At 56.0% G+C, this 22,675-nt stretch overlaps 2 protein-coding genes across 8 annotated transcripts; one reads left to right on the top strand and one right to left on the bottom strand.

Moving 5' to 3' along the window:
* Window positions 1–555: 555 nt before the first annotated feature.
* BRD2 (bromodomain containing 2) lies at window positions 556–12,955 on the bottom strand. Of its 6 annotated transcripts, none has more exons than XM_080986132.1 (12): window positions 12,479–12,955; window positions 6,841–7,141; window positions 5,776–5,913; window positions 5,429–5,570; window positions 5,064–5,275; window positions 4,575–4,949; window positions 3,804–3,932; window positions 3,426–3,680; window positions 2,996–3,222; window positions 2,473–2,786; window positions 1,630–1,752; window positions 556–1,526 (listed from the first exon to the last, which is right to left on the bottom strand). In XM_080986132.1, exons 1-12 carry the CDS (start codon window positions 12,481–12,483, stop codon window positions 1,396–1,398), a joined length of 2,352 nt encoding a protein of 783 aa, XP_080842258.1. In that variant the 5' UTR covers window positions 12,484–12,955; the 3' UTR covers window positions 556–1,395. The 6 variants fall into 6 exon arrangements, with proteins under 6 accessions (XP_080842258.1, XP_080842259.1, XP_080842260.1 ...); XM_080986133.1 differs by lacking the exon at window positions 12,479–12,955 and adding an exon at window positions 12,111–12,311; XM_080986134.1 differs by lacking the exon at window positions 12,479–12,955 and adding an exon at window positions 12,130–12,311.
* A 3,532-nt stretch (window positions 12,956–16,487) lies between these two features.
* LOC308466231 (class II histocompatibility antigen, M alpha chain-like) lies at window positions 16,488–22,675 on the top strand. 2 transcript variants are annotated; one of them, XM_080986952.1, is made up of 5 exons: window positions 16,488–16,641; window positions 18,503–18,760; window positions 18,994–19,275; window positions 19,386–19,514; window positions 19,815–22,675. In XM_080986952.1, exons 1-5 carry the CDS (start codon window positions 16,557–16,559, stop codon window positions 19,817–19,819), a joined length of 759 nt encoding a protein of 252 aa, XP_080843078.1. In that variant the 5' UTR covers window positions 16,488–16,556; the 3' UTR covers window positions 19,820–22,675. The 2 variants fall into 2 exon arrangements, with proteins under 2 accessions (XP_080843078.1, XP_080843079.1); XM_080986953.1 differs by lacking the exon at window positions 19,386–19,514.

The following is a 22,675-nucleotide window of genomic DNA, read 5'->3' as shown; positions in this document are numbered from 1 at the left end:
TATGGGAAACGAGGAAGGACAGAAGCCCGAGACCTCGCCTTCACTGCCCCCTGCAGGAGGGACTTGCAACTTGATGGCTTGATGGGTGAGGAAGTACCTACCTTTGCTCCAGTTTTCTGACCGTGAAGCCAGTGCTTTTTCTGCAACAACCATCTTCAAGACCCTCCCCTACACAGCGGAAGCTGAGCTGCTCAAGTGGGTTTGTGATGGCAGTGCAGCCAGCAGGCAAATGGAAGATTTGAAACTGCACATTTGTGATATTCTGGTTTCCCCCCAGGAAAACGGAAGCTTCACCCTGGCATATTTGGAAGCCCCACTGAACGGTGATGGTCAGCAACCAGGGGTAATTAGAAGAGCAGTACTAGATGGCCCTTAAAGAGTCTCCTCCAGGAAGGGGGGCTGCTCAGGAGACCCTACAAAGCGGAGGAGCCAAGCCCTGGCTGCAAGCAGGTGGGGCAAGATCCCTGACCTGGTGGCAGTGAGACCCTTGACAGGAAGGCTGCCTGTTGTCCATGACCAGCGCGCCTTCTTCCCCACTCAATCCACACCAGCCTGTATAATATTTTTTTTTATTTACATGTTTAAAGAACCAGAAGGCTTAACATACAATAAGATGAAACAGAGCCCTGGAAGGTGGACACGGGCAAGGGGAATAAAAGGAACAGTAGAAAAAAAATATACAGTCAACATAAAAAAAAACCTCAAGCGGGCTGCCCTCCCCCCTCAACCAGCCTCCCTTGAGGGGCAAAGAACATGCTGTCTCGATTTTGCCCAGGGACATAAACTGTCGCACTCACTCCAGATCCCAGGGAAAGCCACCGACGGGAAACAAAGAAAAATAAATAAAGGAACCTCTTGAGTGCCTGCCAGGGGGAGTGTCAGAGGAGGAACTTCTCCCCACAAGAGTCTTGTCTCCCCCTCAGGGCTCCAAGTCCAAGCTGGTGGGGCACAAACACCCCAGCGCAGTTCCTCGCCCCCAACCTGCCCATCCAGGAACGGAGCGTCACAAAACCAAAACTTGCTAAATGCTTTTATAAAAACCACAAGTTTGTTTCCTAAGATTCAACCAAAACAGGAAAACACTGCCCCCCCCACGCTTGCTGGAGCCAACTGTACAGAGTCGGGGTGCCCCATGCCACAGCGCAAAGACAGCAGGGCCAGCTCTCGCCCCACGGCCCCAAGGGGGGCGGGACGACAGGGAAGCCGCCAGCCAGCCGGCCGCAGCCCTTCCGCCCCGGGCGCCCAGCTGGAGGGGGGGTGGAGGGGAGCCCGCTCGTCCGCCTGCGCCACTCTCTTGCCAGTTCTGGTCCTGCAGAACCTCTTCCGAGCAGGCTGCCATCGCTGGCCAGCCACCCCCGGCGGCTGATGCTGCCGCTGCCACCTCCACCAGCCTGCCTAGCTGGAGTCAGAGTCACTTGTGTCTGAGGAGGAGGAGGAGGAGCTGGAACTGCTGGAGTCGGAGCTGGAGCTGCTGGCGCTCAGGCGGGAGACGGCCACTTGCTGTGCGGACTCCGGCTTCTCGTTGGCTGCACAGGGGGAGAGAGAGAGAGAGAGAGGGCAAAGGTGAAGGATGCCAGAGGGTCAAGGACAGGAGAGAACCAGGCCCAGGAATCAGAAGCCAGGGCTTACTTTTCTTGGGGGGCTTCTTAGCAGAGTTCAGCTGCCCGCTGACGTCCTGCAGGCGCTTCTCCAGCTCCCGCTTCTTCTCCAGGGCCAGCTCCTCCTTCGTCTTGCCCACCGGCTTCTTCAGGGCTGGAAGGAAGGAAGGAAGGCATTTACTGGGGAGCTCCTCTTCCCCTTGCGCCCTCAATGCAGCTCTCATTTGGGACAACAGGAGGGCAACCACACAAGGACAACTGCTTCTCAGACCTCTGGCTGACACCCCTAAACACCTCCATTATCCCCTTTCAGAACACAGCTGCAAAAATCATTACGGCGGTACCTCTGGTTAAGAACTTGGCGGGAAGGGAAAGCCCACCAAGGGGGTCTTCATGAGGACCCCCATCTCCAAGCAGGGCTGGGGGTTGAGCTGCGGCCCCCCAATTCTCCCGGTTTTGCCCTCGCAGGAATCCCTGGGGTATCACCACCAGATTCCCCTTTATCTTTCCTGGGGGGCCGAGAGATGCTCAGCTGCCCTGCACCCCTTGGACGGACGGGGAATGAGGACCCCAAGCAGGGCTGGGGGTGGGGCTGAGGCCCCCCATTCGCCCGGTTTCCCCCTGGCAGGAATCCCAGGGGTCGTGGGGCGCCTGGCTGGGGAAACAGAGAGGGAGTCCATGGAAGACAGAGACCCCACCCCTCCCCTTCCAGCACCACTTATTCCCCAGTCTCCCTGCTGGCAGTCTGCAAGTCCCGGATTATCCGTATGCATTAGGACTCATTGCCATTTTACTGAATACCACCATTTAGCAGCCAAGCCCAAACCCCAAAGTCCTGAAGGGATGCATCTTGTCTCCCCTCGCCCCCACTCACTCTCGCTGTAGGGCTTGCGAGGCTTCTTCCGCAGGCAGGACAGGACGTAGCGCTCCAGCTCCCGCAAGGTGGAGGGCTTGAGGGTCTCGAAGTCGATCTCAATCTCCTCGGGGTTGGAGTCGCGCAAGGAGGGCTCCCGCGACTGGATGATGTGCACCACCCGGCCCAGCTTCTCCCCCGGCAGCTTGTTGATGTCCAGGCTGAGCTGGCGCTTCTCGTCGTACGTCATGGGCTTGCTCTCCTCCTCCTCCTCCGAGTCGTAGAGCACAGGGGCCGGCAGAGGGAGGGCCTTGGCGCTGGCCTTCTTCGAGTTCCTGGGGAGGGGAGAGATGCCTTAGACCCAGGGGCTCCACCGCTTGCGCACTGGGCAGGACCCAGCCAGCGGCAGCTGTCAGGCATCTTGGCTTGTTCTACAAGGAGCTCGCCACGGTCGATCCGCCGGGGAAAGAGAGTCATCAGCCAGCTGCCCGCCCTGCTCTCCCCACCCCGACCCCATCGCCACGCACTCGCTTGCCCCACTCACTTGCCACCACTGCTGCCACCTCCGCTGCTGCCACCGCCGGCTGCCTTCTTGGACTTCTTGAGCTGGGCCTGGTGGGGCCGGGCCGCCTCCTCCTCGCCTCCCGCCTTCCCCCCTTTGCGCTTCTCCAGCTTCTTCTTCTTCTTCTTGTCCTTCTTGTCCCGCTTCTTCTTGGGCTTGGAGACTGGGCCTTGAGAGAGGGCTGCCAGCTGTTCGTGCACTGCCCGCAGCTGGGGAGGCAAAAGGGACACGGTTAGGGGGCTCCCAACCCCACCAACTGCAGGCGCCCTTTCCTCAATCCATGGCCGTGATCAACAGTGGCTCAAAGCCACCGGGTGGGGTGGGGGTGGGGAAGTGTTGCTCTGATTCTGGGGTCTCGCTTGCAGGCATCCCTGCGGGGGTGTTGCTTTGCCCCCTTCTCTCTCTGCCTCACCTGTTCCTGGAGCTCAGCTAGCCGGTTGGCCCGCTCCTCCTCCGAGTCGGAACTCTCCTCGCTGTCCGACGAACTCTCGCTGCTGCTCTCGTCGTCATCCCCCTCCTCTTCCTCTTCGTCGTCGTCATCATCGTCGCTGGAGGAATCGTCTGAGGAGGACTTCATCAGGAGGCCCGGCTGTGGGAGTGACGTGGAGGGGGGGTGGATGTCTATGGGTTCATCTGGCATCTTGGCATAGCTGAACTCGAAGACATCCTGCGGGAGAGCAGCAAAGACTCGAGGTCTGCTACTGAGGGGCTGGGTCATGGGGGGAGGGAGGGAGGGAGGGAGGGAGGGAGGAAGAGCTACTGGCCTCCGTCTTCTTCCCATCAAACTCACCTGCAACTTCCGAGCCATGGCCACCACGTCATGGTCAGGGGGGTTGTACTTGTAGCAGTTGGAGAACATCAGCCGCACGTCAGAAGCAAACTCCTGGGCGTCACGGTACTCCCGGTTCTCCATCTTGCGCTGAAGCCACAGAAAAAGAAAAGGAAACCAAAGGTAGGTAAGTAAAAGGGGAGGATCATGAGCTTTGCAACACACAAGGAGCAAACAAGCCCCCCCAAAACTGGTGTTTTGTTTCTTTAGCTTGCCCTTACGACTGCAGAAAGTCACTTAAGACACACGTGGCCAGTTCACGCTAAAAACCAGTGGGGCTTGGGTGGGGTCTCCCCACCGCTGCTTGCCTTACTCAAGCCCTGCTTTGCCTGCCCTGGCATTGTCACATGACTCTCCTCTGCCATGCACCCATGCTCGCTCATGTCCCTATGGCCTCTCCCCTCCCCTCAACACTGACTGCAAAGCACACTGGGGCGGAGATGGCAGCAGTTATAAAAGAGCCTGTTCAACTGCTGGCACTGAAAGGTTAGCAGAGGGCACGTTTTCTCCCCGGGACAGAAACAGGCCACTCGCACCTCCAACAAATCTATTTAATCTAGATTGTGGAAGCACCTGCCTGTACGGTGAATATGCAAGAAGTCAGCAGATGGATTTTACCTAAATTCCACAGCACAGGCAACCATGTTCTGGACCCCCCCCCTCCCGTGCCCAGGAGTCCCCACCCGCTGCTCCTCTCCCCTTCTTCTCTGTGGTTGCCAAGCCCCTGCCCACCTTGATGGTGCTGAGGTCCATGGGATGCTTGATGATCTCATGGTAGTCGTGGAGGCCCAAGGCGGAAGCGTCGACCGGCTTGTAGAAGGGCCAGGCGTAGGCCGCGTGCTTCTTGGAGACAAGCTCCTTGAGGATGCCGTTGCAGTACTTGAGCTGCTCCGACAGCTTGCCCCTCTTGGAGGTCTGGTGCTGCTGGGAGTCGGGCAGGTCTTTGCGGGGGGGCTTGATGGGGCGCCCGCTCTCCCGCCGGGCCGGGATCTTGGCTGCCTTGGTCTCCAGCACGGCTGCGGAGGGAGAGGACTCTCCGCCGCTGGTGGCGATGATGGCTGTGGGGGTCGGAGTGGTCGTGTCCGCTTTCCGCTTCACTCCTTTCTTCTGTTGGGGGGCAAGAGCACACCGCTTAGGCTTCCAAGCCAGATTGGAGGGGAAACCCCAGACAGCTGACGGCCCCCACCCGCCTCCCTCGGCTGCCAGCTCACACAGGCTCACCTTGGCCACCGGCTGCGTTGGGGCAGGCACCGCCAGCACCGGCTGGGAGGTAGCAGTGGAGTGTAGCGGCTTGAGGAGAGGCGTAGAGATGACTGACGGGTGAGGGATGCTGATGACAGTGGTGGGGATGTCTGTGGGGTAGAGCTGGGCGTGGGACACGGAAGAGATGGCCGGCACTTGCTGAGCAGCTGCGTTGGCTGCTGCCAGGAGTGCTGGAGGGATAAAAAAGAGTGGCTCTTTGTTAAACTGGAGGCAGCCTGCCCCCCCAGACGGCCCCCAACTGGAGCAGAACCCAAGCAAGCCAGCAGGCACCCTAGCCGCTTCTGCCCCAAAGCCCACCCCCCAATCCCCTCTCGCGCCATTACCTGCAGCCCGAGAGGCCCCCTTCTTGTGGCTGTTCTTTGCCACGGTGATCACAATCTCCTGCTCCTCCTGAGGCATCTGGGCCACCTTCTGCAAGAAGATCTTTTCCAGCGTTTGGGCCATCAGCACAATGTCATCTGTGGGCTACACCAAGAGAAGCCGTGATCAAGGCATGAGTTGTCAGCAGGCTGCTCTGCACAGTCTGTGTATGCGTCCTCGTCACTTGGAGACGCTCCACACACTTGGGAGTCTCCCCTCCCTCACAATCTATGCAGCCACTTCCCTGACACTCCAGCCATCCTCCAGCCTTGCGGCCGCTGCCTCTCCCGCCACACACACAAACCCTCACCTTGTTGTAGATGTAGCAATTGGTGAACATGGTGTTGAAGTCCTGCATGCACTCGGCTGAGCTCCAGTAGTAGTTGTTTTCCAGGCGCCGCTTGATGGTGCCCATGTCCATGGGCTGCTTGATGATCTTGTGATAGTCCTGGGAGCAGAGAACAGCAAGCAAAGCCACATGGTCACCCCAAAGAGCACGGCACACAGGCTGGACCGACCACGGGGCTACCCACATCCAAAGGTCCCTGCCAAATGTTGGCTACAGGTGGGGAAAGGGCAGGGACTCCTGTGCAGCCTTGCAAAGAGCAGGAAATAAATGCTTCTCAGCTTGCTAGGGCAAGAGGGGATTCTTGCTTCTTTCCCTGGGGTGCAGAGAGGGTGCCTTCTGTTAAGGCCTGCCCTGCCTAAAAAGCACCACCGCAGCACCCCTACTGTGCACGAAGAAGCTAGGCAAGCATAAACCTAGATGGATTTTTACCTCTGGGCTTTAACTCCTTAGGTACCACAGGTGCTGGCCTTTAATTTGGGGGTCACTTGATGTCTTCTACAAAGTCATGGATGGGAATCTGCAAAACGCATTCAGGGCACAAGATTAGATTTGTGGCAGCGTGAGAGCGCAAAAGCGGCTGTATTGTCTCATCCATACCTTTGTAGGGGACATGGGGGGGCGGGGATCAGAGGAGCTGCTCCAGGTGAAATTCCTGGCCAAACCAACAGCCTTAAGATTGTTTGGGGAAGAGACACAGCTGAGCTCAAACTCAGGTAACAGGAGACAACTCTGCTCTGAGGCAGCAAAGGAGGCACATTTCCCTCAGTATGGAAAAGCCTTGCCTGCTGGACTAGCCTCCTGCGACCCAAGGAGCTCCCCAAAACAATTTTAGCAGCACAGCTCAATAATCCAGAAGACTAGCTCAGCACACTAGATACAAACAAGAACCTTAGTTCATGGGATGAGGCAGGAAGTGATCCAGTAACCATAGCAACAAGGGCATCATTAACACAGCAGAACCCGCCCGCAGGTGCTCATCTCCCTCACGCCCCCAGCCCCCCCCCAGGCAAGGAGGAAGCTCATTACCGGAAGACCCAGCTTGACGGCATCCACCGGCTGGCGGAAGGGCCAGGCGAACTGGTGCTTCCAGAGGGCCTTCATCACCACTTTGTGGAGGTACTGCAGCTGGTTGGTGACTCTGCCCGGCTTCTTGGGGTTTGAGACCTCCGGAGGGGGAGGGTTGGCTGGGGCCAGCTGGAGGGGCGGGACGGAGGCCATGGTGGGTCTCTCGAAGCCCTCGTACAGAAGCGACGGCTTGCGGATCCGCTTCCCGGGCGCAGACTCGACTGCCAGACCCACCAGACCCGCATTGCCCTCCCCAAGGATCCTGCAAGACAGGGAGAGAAGGGCTGTTAAGGCAAGAGCCGGGTTCGCCACCTACCGCACTCTCCTCCCTCACATGAGCCAACAAGTAGAACATGGAGGAGGGTCGCATTGCCCCCCCCACCTGCGCAAAAGTGCACGAGATGCCCGTTCTGCCACCTCTTGGAAGAGACACACCAAATTACACCCCTAAGCGCAGCAAGGCAGCGAAGCCAGCTCCCAACCAGAGCCAGGGGAAACTCCAGAGAGCAGGCCAACCTAAGTGCTGAGCCATCTGCACCCACTGCCCCCCCCTTGCACCTCAGCACACTGGCATTTCTAGATTGCGACACTACACTGCCCACAAACTCACTCCCCCTTAAAGTACCGTCATGAAGCCCACTAAACAGGAGGGTGTCGCAGGAATCCCACCAAGGCAAACTAGGCACACTCTGGAGAGCAGCGACAACATCTTAAAACAGTTCCAAAGATGCCCAGGATTGGTGTTTTGAATCAGAGAACAGGGACTCTTCCCCCAGGACCAATGAGGGGGGTAAACATCTGGGAAAACAGAGACAGCAGGCTTCCTCCATAGTCAACATGCTCATAAGATGAAAAGGACAGAGTGCATTGCCGGTTGCCATGGTGCTGCCCAATCAGAGTGAGGGAGACAACAAAATGAATGGCTGACCAGGCCTCCACACAATGGGGCCAGCCAGTTGGCAAGGAGCAGTTAAGCCAAGGTGGGTTCTGAGTTGAAAAAACAATGGGGGCCATTGCGGAATTCTGATCTGTCTCCTGGCCCGCAGATCCAGCTGTGGCACATTCTGAATACAGAGCCACAGATTCACAGGCTGCTGTCTTAGTGCACTAGGCCAGCGTACAACAGTAGCTGCCAACCCATCACCCAGAACCCTGCGGCTCCACCACCAGCCCTGGGAAATGAGCGTGTTGGTAAACAGAGTGAGGGCATCGAAGGGCAGCAGGCCTGCCACCCCGAGAGAGAGGAGCGCTTCACAAAAGCCTGGCTTGCCCCCAAGGCATTACAGGGTCTCGTGACAAGACAGCTCCCACTGCTATCATTCCCTTCACAGGCAACTCAAATCCCTTTAAAGTCATCCAAATAATTCACACAACTCATTGCTGCAGGGTTCACACCAGTGAACAACGGGGGGGGGGGTTGAAATAAGAGGGAAAAGAGATCGCATTGGAGCTGCAGCACTGCAAACGCTCCCCAGAGGAAAGACGGGCGACGTAAAATGTTGCTAAGCAATGGCGATGTCCAACGTTTCTCCTTTCCACACACCCGGGCAGGGAAGCCTCCCGCAAGTGGCACCGCGAGTTCAAAAGCGACGCGCGTCATGTGACACAACACAGCCAGGTATGCTGGATCAACGCGGGCAGGCGCGCGCGCGCGCAGGGCTCACTGCCCCCCCCCCGGCGACCCCCGATCCCCTCTGGCCCGGCCGCCCCTTCCCCCTCCCCCGGCGCACTCCCGATTACGTACTTGCCGTTGGGGTTCACGTTCTGCAACATGCCTGCAGGAGCGGCTCCAGCGCCAGAGGCGGCAGCTCCTGCCGGGGGCCCGGCTCTCTCCCGGGACGGTCCCGCTCCAGCCGCCGGCGCCTCCGTGGCCTCGGGGAACCCCCCCACTTTGCTCGGCGGTCTCGGCCTGGCGGGGGGAAGAAAACGCCCTGGGCGCCTGGCTCAGGGGCGCATCGCCGCCGCGCCTCCCCCCGCCGAACCGGAGGCAGGCGAGCGGCGGGCTGGGCGAGGCGAGCTCGGCTACTGCAGGGCCCCCATCGGGGAGGGGGCCGCTCGCCCCGCCGCCGCCAACAACTAGGCGCAAAAGCTAGGAAGATGGCGGCCTTTGCAGCGGCAGGACCCCGAGGCGGGGCGGGCGGGGGTCCCTCCGGCCAGCCCCCCGCCGGGCTCCCACCGCGCAGGGGCGCCGGCAATATAGGGCGCGCCCGTCTCCGCGGAGGCCGCCGCGTCCGGAGGCGCCGCTCCCCCGGCGAGTCGTCGCGGTCCGAGGCGCGGATGGCACTGGATTGTACTGGGATTACTGGCCGCACTCCACCTTTGCTCTCCGCCGCGTAGGTGGGGGCGGATGTTGTGGGGGGAGAAGAGGGCGCTACGGAAGCCGGGAGGAGGGTCCGCCGAGCTGGCGCCTACAGCGATGACCGGCGATTAGGGGGCCGCCCGGCGAGGATGGATCTGGATTGAGTCCGCCCACCCCTGCCCGGCACTCTCTTCCGCTCCCAGGCCAGGATCCTTCCTCCGCTCCAGCGAAATGGCGCCTCTCGGCCTGCCCCCTACCGCCCTTATAGAGACGCTCCCCGCGCTCCCATTGGCCCGCGGAGCAGCTGACATCACCATCCCGCCAAGCCACGCCCCTTCGCCGGCTCGGGAGAGCCCTCTGGGCGGAGCAGAGGCCGACGCCGGCCGCCCATTGGGCGACTTCGCCATCCATCACGCTCCCCCTTTCCGCCTCCTGTTGTGCCTCCCCGCTCCGCCGTCCCCGGCAGCCGGCTCGCGCATTGGACGGCTCTGCCATTCGTTGCCTCCCGATTGGCCGCCCTGTCACGTGGGGGCGGGGCGGCGGTTGGGAAGCGGCCGTTGGTTGTTGTGGTTCTCTGCTCACCGCGGGGGGAAGGGAGGGGGAGAGAGGCAGCAGCGCCATTTTGTGGCAGCCCAGAGAAAGCAGGGCGCGGAGAGGGCGAACAATGAGCTCCGACCAGGCGGCCCCCCGGGCCCGGGAAAATGTCCTCGCCCTTCCTTCCCCGCACGGGCAGAGCGGCCGCGAAAGTGAGGGCAGGGCGCGTTTAAATAAAAGAGAGAGAAACGTCCTCCCTCAGGTCGTTCTTCCCGCCAAAACAAGAGCCCCTCACAGCAAGCCCCGTCGCCTCAGCGCAGCAGCCAGGGACCGAGGGGCGAACCCCTCACAGTGGGGTGGAAGCACCCGAGTCACACTCCAAAACGCCGCCGGGAGAGGGGTCCCCACGCACGCCCCACAGCAGGGTCCAGGCGCCGCCACGCCGGGCCCGGCGCCTGAGAAATGGCGCCCTGGCCGCCCAAAGTCCCCACTTCTCCCCCTCGCGCGTCACCGTCTGCACGTGAGAAACGAGGCAGGAGTTCAAGGCGCCGAGAGTGAGGGGACCTTGAGGAGAAGCCAAACCAACCGCAGAGCTTCCATTAAAAAAGCGCCACAAGGCTTCGCAGCAGCGGCCCTCTTTTGCCTTGCCAGGGGCGAAGGTCAAGTGCCAGAGTGGAGCCCAGGCCAGACCCGCCTTTGAAGGGGCAGCCCCTCTGCACGGACCGCCACCGGTCAACCGCCCAAGGGGGCAAAGGAGGGGCGCCATCGCCCACAATGCAGCCTATCGCTTCCGCCCACGAAATCCTGTCCAAAAACCAAGTGGGGCCAAAGTGTCCCCAAGGCCCAGCGGAGAAACATTTCAGCCAGGGGGGAAATGGGGGAGCCAATTTCAGACCCCCAACTCCTTGGAGGACAGCAGGCCCCTTCCTGGGAGGCAGGCTGGCGTTGGCCTCCACCCCCTGGGTGTGGGGTGCGTGGCCTTCCCCCAGGCCCTGGCCCCATGCCATGGTGTGGTGGTGGTGCTGGCAGGAGCCCTACACACAGCCCCACACCCTGGCAGGGGCCATGCTGGGAGCCTCTCTGGCCGCTCAACGGGGAGAGCGCCTGGCTTCCCTTCTCCCGAGGGCGTGGAAAGGGGGCCGGTTGATCTAGGGGGCAGGTCCCAGGGTGCTTCTCTTTCCAGGCGGGGATCTCTCTCTACAGCCAAGGACAGAAATAATGAGGCTGTCGCAGCTGCAGGGATCCACCAGCCGACATCCTGAGTCCAATGGAACTGGGGGGGGGGGGATCAACCTGCTGGCATATCCTCAGCCCCCCCTTTTCCTGGATTCTTCTGGAAGGAGAAGCAGGGGACGGTCCTTTGAGATGAGTCACATCCTGGCACAAAGGCCAAGCGCCACTTTGGGCTGAAATGAGGTCTCTCCCTCCCGCTGGCCTGTGAACAAAAGGGAGAGAGGCAGCACCCCCTAACCCCCAGCCGCCCCACACGCGGGGCTCAAGAGGCCTGTCCTGATCCCGCGTGCCGTGCTCCTCCGCCTGCTTCTCTCCGCAGCGGCCATTTTGCACGGGCACCCAGAGCCTTCCAGCTGGCAGCCTCCAGAAAGAGGGGGAAACTGGGGAGAAAACTGGAGGGTTAGCGAAGGAGGGCAGCGCCTGATCCTGCCCCTTCCTCTTTTTCCTCCGCCAGCCCCATTGCGCTCCCGCCCAGCCCTATTCCAGCGAGGAGGCCTCTTCCTCCTCCTCCTCCTCCTCCTCCATCACCAGGCAGGAATGACACAGCACATTCACCGCAGCCATTTTGGAGGCGCAGGAAAGCACGCCAGGCAAAGCTGCCCCTCGCCCACCATGTCTGAAACGCTCTTCCAAGTACTGTTCCCACTCACCTCCCTGCTTGCTCAGGGGACACGCACACACACACACACACACACACACACACACCTCCAGCAGCCTCCAGTTTCTGAGATTATTGAAAACGCCCTTCTCTCACATAGTCCCACCTAAAAAACAACAGCCCCACATTGATATTCTTCGCTCCTCTCAGCCCAGATTCTGCTTCTTCTGAATCGCCTACTCAGGGAGACTGCCTGGCCTCCTCCACGTGGGGACTGGGGCTTGGAGGGAGAAAACAGCTCAAGGTCAAACAAAGGCGGGTGCCAAGGTCAAGCCCACCCTCTGCTGCCCAGGACACTCTCCCAGGCACCCCCAATATCGCGGGGGGCTGAGGGCTCACGTCCCCCCCTTCCCAAAGGATAGCACCACCCCTTTCCTTTGCAAGGCAGCCCCCCAAACTCCCCCCTTTTGCTTTAAAAGACGAACAATCCCCCCAATGCAAGCACACACACCCCGACTTAAGCAAGGCAAAGAGACGCCCCCCCATCATTGCAAAACAAAACCCCACCTGTCATATTGAGATTTACCCCAATTCCTAGAAGCTTCTGCATCATTGTAGCTTTAAAGAAGCCTGGAATGAGCCACAAGACAGAGGGGGGGGACACCTCTCCCCCCCTCTTCCGAAGACGCCCCTCCTCCCCCCACATAAAAAAATGGGGGTCCCATTGTCAGGTGCCACGTGACAGCCAACTTCTCCCTTCATTTCAGGCAGCTGGCCCTTTAAACAGCCACCGCCCGTCGCCGCCTCGGATTGGCCAGATTGCGCCACCGGAGGCGGGAGCAGCGACTTGAGTGGCAGATCCCTCTCCTTCCCCATCCCCCGGCCAGCCGAGCCGTCACTCGTCCAGAAGCGTCACGTGGGCAGAAAGGACTCACCTCATTGGTCGCCATCGGGAGAAGGAAGAAGGCGCGCGACCTTGGCGGCCCCGGTGCGACGAGGCCCATCCTGATTAAATTCCGGCCAAACTTAGGCCCCCGCGACGTGACAAAATAATAAGAAATAAAACATCCATTTAAAAAAAAATTAATTTCCCCTCAACGGTCGCTTCAGCTGCCATGGCCGGGCGGGAATCCGAAGTGACGCCCACGTCATCGTCGCCTGATTGGCTCCCCGCCGTCACGCGACCGTTCCATCAGAAAAATGCCCGGATGATCCTTCAAGGCGGGGGGGGGGTCAACCTATGAGGCGATTTTGCCCGTCCGCCGAGAAAAAAGCGCCAAATCGTTGGAGGGAGGAAAATAATCCGCCTCGTCGAAGCCGCCTGGCGGGGGGTCCGGATCGAGCGCCGCCCCCTCCCCCGCCGAGGTCTCGCTTTGGGGGTGAAGTCAGCATGGCTCCCGCGACGCCCGGGGACGGCGACTGCGCATGCGCCCCGCTCCTTCTCCGACTCTTCCCCCTCCCGCCTGGGGCGCATGCGCGCTGGGGCTTCGCTGCGGCGCGAGTCCCTTTCTGCGCGGTGGCGCAATGGCGCGGGGAAAGAGCGAGGGCAGCCACGGGCACAGCGCATGCGCGGGAGCAGCCCGCCCTTTCTCTGTCTGGTGCAGCTGTTGCAAGAGGGCGAGTCCTGCGCGAGCTCGCAGTTCCAGGAATAAAGAGCGCCCTTTCCTTTTCCTGCACTTCTGCATGTGCGCGACTGCAGCAGCAGCGGGGCGAGCCTGCTCTGCTAAGAAGAATCCACAAGCGGAAAGGCTCCCAGCAGCAGCAGCAGCAGCAGCAGCAGCAGCAGCAGCTTTCCATATGCGCCAAATACAGAGTTGAGCTGTGGAACTCCCTGCCACAAGAGGCGGCGCTGGCCATCACCCTGGAAGGGAATTAGAGAGATAAAGAGGAGGGGGCTAAGGCTAGAGAGGGCTCCTGGCCAAGAGGGCCCAGCAGCAGCAGCAGTGGCCAAGCAGATGTCCCGAGAGCCACCTGCTGCTCTCCTTCGGGGTAGACTGCCTCTTACAATGGATGTCCTAGTTGAATTTTATTCTTACGGTCACAGACCAGTTCCGGCTCACTTACAGTATCAGGGAAGTCATAAAACACAACAGGAATGCATTGAATTGCAATTGGGTACAACAGAGGCAATACAGTTAAAAATATATATTAAATCTTGATCACTAATATATAACCTAAAATTGTCATTTAAAACCTTAATCATTTTGGTAGTTCCCTGAGTTTTATGGCAGTCGCACAGAATTTGGCCACCCAGAGCGTCATCTCAGGATCCTTGTCCTCTACCAGGACTTTTAGACATTGAAGTTCAGACCCATTTGGAGATTTTGGTATAACAGGAGTGATAAATACCGAGCGTATATCCCTGTAGAAACAGCAGACTCGTTCCACGTATGGTTTACCCTCGAATCTGCCCTGCAATAAGGCAGATGGCAGCACGTTGAATCTAGCAAGGGTAAATGACCGTCTGTATTTGGGTATTTGTAATTTTGATGTCCTATTAACTGTGATCTGTGCGTTGCAGGGGGTTGGGCTAGGTGACCCTCGGGTCCCTTCCAGCTCCACAAATCTATGCCATAGCCACCAGAGTAGGTGGGCATACGGCAGCCCTGCTGAAATCGAAGGCGGTTTTTAATCAATTTGCACCCATCACTTAGTGGTTGCCTTAATTTCTCTTTGTCCTCCCGCTGCACCCGGGCACAGAGGCTTTGGGAGAATTGTGCCAGCGAGGGGTTGGTCTAGATGAGCCCCAGGGTGCCCCCGTCCGCCTCCATCATATCGCCAATCCATTGATTAAGGAGGATCTTGTTTTTATTCTTCCAATTCATCCATATCAGTCTCTTGGCCACAATAAGAGCACGTGGGATCCACAATAAGGGCGCGTGGAATAATAATAATAATAATTTATTTGTACCCCGCCCATCTGGCTGGGTTTCCCCAGCCACTCTGGGCGGCTTCCAACAAAAATTAAAAGATTAAAAATACATTAAAATGTCACACATTTAAAACTTCCCTGAACAGGGCAGGGCTGCCTTCAGGTGTCTTCTAAATGTCAGGTAGTTGTTTACCTCGGGCGCCACCACCGAGAAGGCCCTCTGCCTGGTTCCCTGTAGCTTTGCTTTGCAAGTTTACATCGCCTCTCACCAAGGTCCCTTATGGGGCTTCTCGGGAGTAAGTTGCTAGGAGGTTCGCACGGCAGGCGGCTTGGGAATTTCCCCAAGCACACTTCCTGCTTGTGACTCATTGAGTCTTTTATAACAGGCGCACACAAACAGGGCCTGACAAAGAGGGAAACTCCGAGAAGAGGACAGGGAAGTGAAAGCGAAACTCTGCCCCCCCCCCCCCCGCCCTGAGCCCCCTGTGGTGGATTTCTATAGGGAAGTGGGCAGGGGATGGGGGTCAGAGCTTGCTGGAGCCAGGAAAGATCTCCTTTTGCTTGTCTGCAGTAATTCATGGAGGATAGAACCTCCAGTGTCAGAGACAGTCTACCTCTGAATGTCAGGTGTTGGGGAACAAGGGCAGGTAGGGAGGGGGGGTTTCCTGTTTAGCTATGGTCCCTGGAGCTCCTTCATCCTTCTTCATTTTCCTGCGTGATGCCCCAGATCACACACACACACCAATTCCTGCATTTGCAGGTGCTGAACTATATGACCCTTAGGTGACCCTTAAAACTCCCATGGTTATTTTATCTATTATTTATTTATCATTAAATTTGTGTGCCGCCCTTTGAGCATACATTTCAGGGCCGTTTGCAGCATAAAAATGTGACATTAAAAAACCCCACAAAATATATACCAATAAGAAGAAGAATGAAAGAATAACCCCCTCCCACAAGCACATGTGAAAGTTTATGGGATGTTAGCCAGCCCAATGCTTAGGTGGAAGAGGAACGCTTTCGCCTGGTACCCAAAGGTGTCTAATGAAAGTGCCAAGTGAACTTCCTTGGGGAGAGCATCCCACAAACGGGGAGCCACTGCAGAAAAGGCCCTGTTCTCGTGCCCATTTAGGGGGCACAGAAAAAGAGGGGACCAGATGAGCATTGCAGGGCTGGTTCATAGGGGAAGAGGCAGACTTTGAGGTGGGGCAGGGTATAATTATTAGTATTATTATTATTCACTGGGGAACATTTTTTTTCCATTTTCTGTTGCATGAGATTTTTCAATTGTTCTTATATGTTCTTTTCAATGTCATTTACAATGTTATACATGTCATGTTCAATGCTATGTAAGTCACTTACATTTATACTCATATTGTACTACTTTGGCTATGTGTTTAATAAAATATTGAATACTTGCATTGTGAAAAACAGATTATGGTGAAAAGCGAAAAATTGCAAAAAAAAAAATCCTAGAGCTTACAGAACAAAAACCAACTTCAGATATGAAATCAGCACGTTGAAATTAGGTTAGAACAACTGCAGGTGTCAATGCAACAAAAAATTGTTCTCCAGTGAAGAATTATTATTATTATTATTATTATTATTATTATCATCATCATCATCATCATCATCATCCTGAGCCATCCAAGGCCTTATAAGGCAAAACCACCACTTTGAATTGGTCCCAGAAACTAATTGGCAGCCAGTGCAGTTGGGTCGGGATCAGTGCGAAACGTTCAAACCGTTTTCCCCTGGTCAGCAAACTGGCCGCCAAATTCTGCGCCGGCTGAACCGTCTTCGGAGGCGGCTCCTGGGCGATCTACGATTCACTGGAAGCTTTTAAACAGAGGTCAGACGGGCCATGCGTCGGGGATTTCTTAGCTGGGGTCCCTGCATTTGCAGGGGGTTGGGCTGGATGACCCTCAGGGATCCCTGCGAGTCTCTCCTCCCGCAGCCTAAGCAGCCCGTCTGCGCTCCAGAGCCGAAACCGGGCAGCCTCTCCCTGGCAACTGATGACGATGAAGCGCAGCGAAACCCCATTGGCTGCCTGGGAGAGGCATCCTCCCTCCCCGAAGCTGCTGCGAGTTGGGGGAACTCAGCTGTGGGGCTCGGAGATTTGCCGTGGGGCAGTGAGGACGATGGGTCCCGGGAGGTGCAGCTGGGGTCTGGCGGCCCTGGCCTGGCTCTGGGGGGCAGCGGCGGCTGCAGCGGCCGAAGTGCAAGGTACAAAAATGCGTCTCCCTATTCCCTACCTGCGTGGGGTGTGAAAACGAAGGTGTGGGGTTTTTTTGGGGGGGTGGGCTTTTTGGGGAGGTTGTGTGCTTTTTCCCTAGCCCTGGCGAGTTCTTACGACCGGGCAGCGAGCCTCCCTTGGCAGCCTCCGTGTACTTGCTAACATTTGCCAGGCGGAAATTCAACCGGTGCAGCTATCTCCCTCTCCAAACTCTTTTCTGGGTGGTCTTCAGCCCCCCACCCAGAAGATGCCGTCTCCTCTGTGACTTTCAGGTGACCTTGGCTCGCTAGAGCTCAGGTGAAATGCCACCCCGTATTTATTTATTTATTTTTAAATCCCTTCCGAGTTTCACTTTTGCAATTTAACTGGGGGGGGAAAGACTTCCGAGCAGCCTGCTGGTGTGACTTGAACTCGGATCTGACACCCGTGTGCACACTCTCGACTCACAGGATTGGCGAGTTGGAAGGGACCATGAGGGTCATCTAGCCCAACCCCCTGTGAAGGCACAGTTGTTTACAGCGTTTTTCCAAATAATACTACTACTAATAATTTTTTATTTGTACCCCGCCCTTCCCGGTTCAAAAACCGGGCTCAGGGCGGCTAACAACCAATTCGAAACACTTAATTATAAAAGCAGCATAAAATACAGTATAAAAACATGAATAACAATAACAATAAAAAATGAATTAGCTAATCCCCAGGGCTAGATGGTTGAATTGGTCCTACTTGGGCCAGCGAGGAGACCAGGGGAGAATTAGCTGTGGGGTCCCAGAGCGGGTGATCTTCATAAAAGGGGAAGGGGAGGGAAGAAAAGGGAAATAAAAGATCAGACTGAATTCAAATTAAAGGCCAGGCGGAATAGCTCTGTCTTGCAGGCCCTGCAAAAGGAGGTTAAATCCTGCAGGGCCCTAGTCTCCTGGGACAGAGCATTCCACCAGGTCGGAGCCACCACTGAGAAGGCCCTGGCCCTGGTGGAGGATAATCTGACTTCCTTCGGGCCCAGGACCTCTCAACTATGTAAATAGTATTTTGGCACCTAGTTTCCCCCTCTCTCCCCCATCCCCTAATAATCCCAAACCCCCATAACTGAGGGGGGAAATGTGCTTTAAAACCGCCTACTTGCATTGAGGAAGTTCCTTCCTTCCTTCCTCTCCCCGCTTGTAGCAGCGCCGTCAGAACAGGACTCTGGCGGAACCACAGACTCGTAGAACGATAGATTTGGAAGGGGGTTCCCAGGGTCATCTAGTTCAACCCCAGCTCAATAACCCCTGTTTCACCCCACAAGCACTTTCTGACAGTAATTGCTGTTTGCAAGCAGAAGAAGCTTCCTCAGAAGGCAGAGGTTGGATGGCCCCAGGTATAATAATAATAATAATAATAATAATAATAATAATAATAATAAATTTTATTTATACCATGCCCTCCCCACCCAAGACCGGGCTCAGGGCGGCTAACACCAGGTATAAAAACAATGGATTAAAATACAACTTGAAAACGAGATTAAAATGCAACAATGCAGCCTCATTTCTGCAGAAACTCAAATCAAAAGTTCGTGCTTTCTTGCCATCCATCGCCGGCACATATTACTAGCCAGGGAGGGTGAAGGGCAGAAGGCAGAGGGCAGGCATCAGAAGACGGGCACATGGAGGGGTGCATGGAGGCACATTGCAGAATCAAAATAATTGTGGAGTTCGAGGGCCATCTAGTCCAATCCCGTGTCCCTGAGAACTCGAACCCGTGTCCCTGAGATTATGAGCCTCCTTTTCTACTGACTGAGCTATGATTTGGGGCGGCTTCTTATCTCCACCTCGATGGCGGCGGTCGACCAATCTCCCTCTTTTTCTTGTCCAGAGGATCCTGCCCACCTCTTTTCTGAGGTCTACGTGTGCCAGCAAGATTCCCTGCTCCCTGAGATGCTTCAAACGCTGGACAATGAGGAGCTCTTCTGGTTCAACTCCTCAGAGTCCGCCTGGCACCCCCGCCTCCCCGATTTCCAGCCGGGGGTGCGGACCCGGACCCCCCAAAGTCACATCCGGGTGCTGAACCAGCTCTGCAACGACGTGCTGAGCAACTTTTCGTACTATTTCGCAATTATGCCGGAAGCGAAAGGTGAGGGGGGTTTCTTTGCCTTGGGGGGACAGAGGGAGGGAGGGAGGGAGCCACCAGAAACTTCCTGCAGCGAGGAATTGTGGAATATATGTTACAATAAAAAAAAAACTACAATAAAAATAATAATGAGTAAAATAAAAAATACAAATAATAATGTAAGTAAAAGGACAGGGAGCCACCACTGAAAAGGCCACGTTCTCAAGTTGCCACCCTCTGCTCCCCCCCCCCCCCAGGTATTGCTCAGGTGAAGGTCTTCCCCCTGCAGCCGCTGCAGCTGGGCCAGCCCAACACCCTCGTCTGCTCAGTGACCAACCTCTTCCCTCCGGTGGCCGAGGTCACTTGGACGTACCAAGGTCAGCCCGTGACCCAGGGGGTCTCCACCCCTCCGGCAATCCCTGTGGAGGACCTGGAGTTTGAGCTCTTCTCCTATTTGGAGGTGACCCCCCAGGAAGGAGACATCTACAGCTGCAACGTCAAGAGTCCCCGCGACACCTTCAGCATCCAGACGTTCTGGGGTGAGGCCCTGCTCTCACCCTCTCTCCCCACACCCTGCCCCGAATGACCCTTGTGCTCTCACACACCCACCCCCGACTGACCCTCTGTCCCCTCTCCCTCCCTCCTGCAGTCCCCCAAAATCCCGTCCCCTCGGAGCTCCTGGAGAACATCCTGTGTGGCCTGGCGTTTGGGCTTGGCGTCCTCTTTGCCATCGCCGGGGTGGTCCTGGTGGCAGTATCCTGCAAGCGCGACAGCACAGGTAGAGCTGGAGGAGGCCCCGGGCCCCTTGGGGAAGGAGGAGGCTGCAGGTCTGGGGCAGGTGGAACCAAAGGCTTGTAGGGTCGGAAGGGGTACCCCTGAGGTCATCCATCCCAACCCCCTGCAAGGTCGCGTGGTTCCCTTTTCATTCATCTGTTTCCTTGCTGGGCAAAACGTGTACGCCGCTTGACGTGAAATATGGCAACCATCAAAGATTCCTGCATTGCGGCGGGTTGGGCTAGATGACCTTTGAGGGTCCTTCCCTCCAGTTCTGTGATTCTACGACCTTTCTCTTTTCCAGAATGAAATCCCCAGTGTCGACCTGAAGGAGGGATTTGGAGGAGAAGGAGCATCACCTTTAAAGTCACCCCTCGCCCCCCCCCCACGGGAACTGCCCCCTCGGTGCCAGAATCTGTGTCTGTATGTGTGTGCCCATTTGCATTCAGTGAGCCGCGAACATCTGTCCGCCCTGCTTTGGTCACGTGTCTCCGTTGCCACTGGCTCCCGGCAGGGGTGGGAGAGAGTCCAGTCTGTGAACCCGGAGAGAAACGGCTGCCAGTCAGTGTGGGCAGTCCTGGGTGAGGCGGGTCAGTGATGTGAGTGAGCTTCTTCTGCTCCCGTTAAAGTTATTGCTGCTAGAGGAGCAGTGGGGTAAATGAGGGGGTGGAAGGAGCAGAGGAGAAGAGCCCAACCAGGTCTGGATGAAGCAGGGCTGGCTCAGATCCCACTTCTGACACCCCTGTCGCCACCAGCCCCACTTCTGACACTGGCACTGTTGCTGCAGGTTTGTCATGGCCTTCGGCTAGAACAAGAAACTGACATAGACTGAATATTGCTAGCCCCACAACCATCACTCACCCCACTGCTCACATCGCCAGCACCACCACTCCTGCTCCTCCCAGCTACGGGTCTTTCTCACCAGGAGAGGGGCACGGCTTGGCCCCAGATCTATTTTTTGGCCCATCAGGACCCAGCTTTTCCGCCGCTCCCAGGGGAATGAGAGACCTTCCTGGTCTGCCACTGACCCTTTAACAGGACCTTCTTGTGGAGTACAGAGACCATCCCCTGCTAATTGCTGCGGCAGGAGAGGACTGTACCACACGATTCTTCACAATGGGCAGCTGGGCCCTGCAGCGCAATTTTTCTTCTGTGTGTGTGGCAGGGCTGAGCCCAGGCACTTGTGAAGCGATGGTGCCTCTGAGCATGTTGAGAGTGCTGTCCATTACAGCAAAGAAGTGCAGTTTGCCCCTTTTCAGCTTGCAGAAGGCAGCTGGGCAGAAGTAATCCCCAGAACCCCTCTCCCTTTTCTACGTTTTAGCATCATAGACTCATAGAAGGGACACCAGGGTCATCTAGCCCAACCCCCTGCAAGGCAAGAATATTTGGCCCAATGTGGGTTTCGAACCCATGACACTGAGATTAACAGCAACAATAATACTTTTTTATTTATACCCTGCCCTTACCGGTTCAGAAAACCGGGCTCAGGGCAGCTAGCAACAAATTTAAAACACTTAATTGATGCAACAACAAAAAACAGCATATAATACAGTATAAAACGTGAATAACAATAAATTAAGAATTCAGAAATCAATTTAGGGGGGAAATCCATCCAATAAACATTAGATGATCCCCAGGGCTAGCTGGCTAAGTTAGTTGTTCTACCAACTGAGCTATCGGGGATGTGGAAGCACAGGAGATTTTTTTTTGGGGGGGGGAGCGTCACCACCGGTTGAATTTCTGCCCTTTCATACAGCAGCTATGGGGAAGGCTTGAATATTCCCCGGGACTTTGCAGGGTGGTTTTGCCGGGCAACATGATAAAAAGGCAGTGGGCATCTTCTTAGTTTTAAAAGGCGGGGGGAGACTGGGAGGCCCACGCAGGACTAAAGAGTCATTGCAACTTTTAAAAGAGGGAGACCAGAGAGATGGAAGGACCAAAAAAAAAAAAAAAGATGGGGGGAAGTTTGTTTTTTGGGGGATTGTTTTCGGATCTTACGGACGCTGCACCTGCAATTGTTCCTGCTCAGCGATGTGTCCCTTTCCTTTGCGTTCCTGACGCCGGGTGCCAGGTGGAATTATTGCCAGGGGTGCAAAAAATAAAATGGGGAAAAAAGAAAAAAAACCAGATTTTGGAACTATTCTTTCGCGTCCTTCCTGGCGTTGTAAGCGGAAATTGAGGCAGAAGAACCCGGGGCGGGGGAGGGGTGCCCTTGCGGGGGGGGGCAGGGCCAGAAAGATGGGGAGTAGGTCCATGGATGTGACTTGTACAGGCAAAGAAGGCGCGTTATTCCCTGTCAGGTAGAATTCCTCAGGTAGAGCGTAGAGCATAGAGCAGAGCTGGGGGCGGGGCTTGGTTAAGGGGCGTGGCCGGGGAAAATTAGAGCGGGGGGGGGGGGCAGGCAGTTACAAAACACAGCTGTCAACTTTTTCCTTTTCTTGCAAGGAATCCTATTCGGAATAAGGGAATTTCCCTTTAAAAAAAGGGAAAAGTTGACAGCTATGTTACAAAATCCGTGGCGTTTTCTTTTTTAAAAAAATAATTTTTATTGAAGTTTTTCTGGGTTTTCCAAAGTACGTGCATTGTCTCTCTTTTTTCAGTACATGTCCTTTTTTTGACAAATTTGCAAGGGGCTGCAAGACGGTCTCCTCCCCTTCATTTTGATCTTCTTGCATGGGGGCGGTGGGGGGCGCCTCTCCCGTCTCAAAAAAATAGCTCCACACACACCTGCGCTTTTTGTTCTTTGTTTTTTCCTGGCCCTGCTGTTCTCATGCAACAACATGACCAGGCTGGAAGATCTGGGAAAGCTTCACTTGTGGGGGTTTCTGTTTATTTTGCAAAAAAATTAAATGCCCTGATTCCAGCTTATTTAAAGAGTTCTGCTTTACAAGTTGTTTTTTTAAAAAAACAAAAATGAGTGACTTCATACTGTATTTGCAAGGAAGATCAATAAAATAAATTTATTTTTTCTTCTTCTTTTTTATTTTCACATAATAAATTATCCCAACAATTATATTTTCCCCCATTTTCCCCCTCCCTCCCCCCTACAACTTCCCTCAGTTCCTCTTTCTGATTTATTAACACATATTGTTCTCTGCTAAGTAAAAATCTCTAAGTTATCTATCTATTATGTTAACAAATAAATTTGTCTATGTTTATTCGAAA

Source organism: Podarcis pityusensis, assembly GCF_964106645.2.
Source record: "Podarcis pityusensis genome assembly, chromosome: 2".
In the NCBI taxonomy this organism is placed as follows: Eukaryota; Metazoa; Chordata; class Lepidosauria; order Squamata; family Lacertidae; genus Podarcis; species Podarcis pityusensis.
Note: the sequence above shows the minus strand (reverse complement) of the source record. Positions and strands in the feature narration are given on the sequence as shown.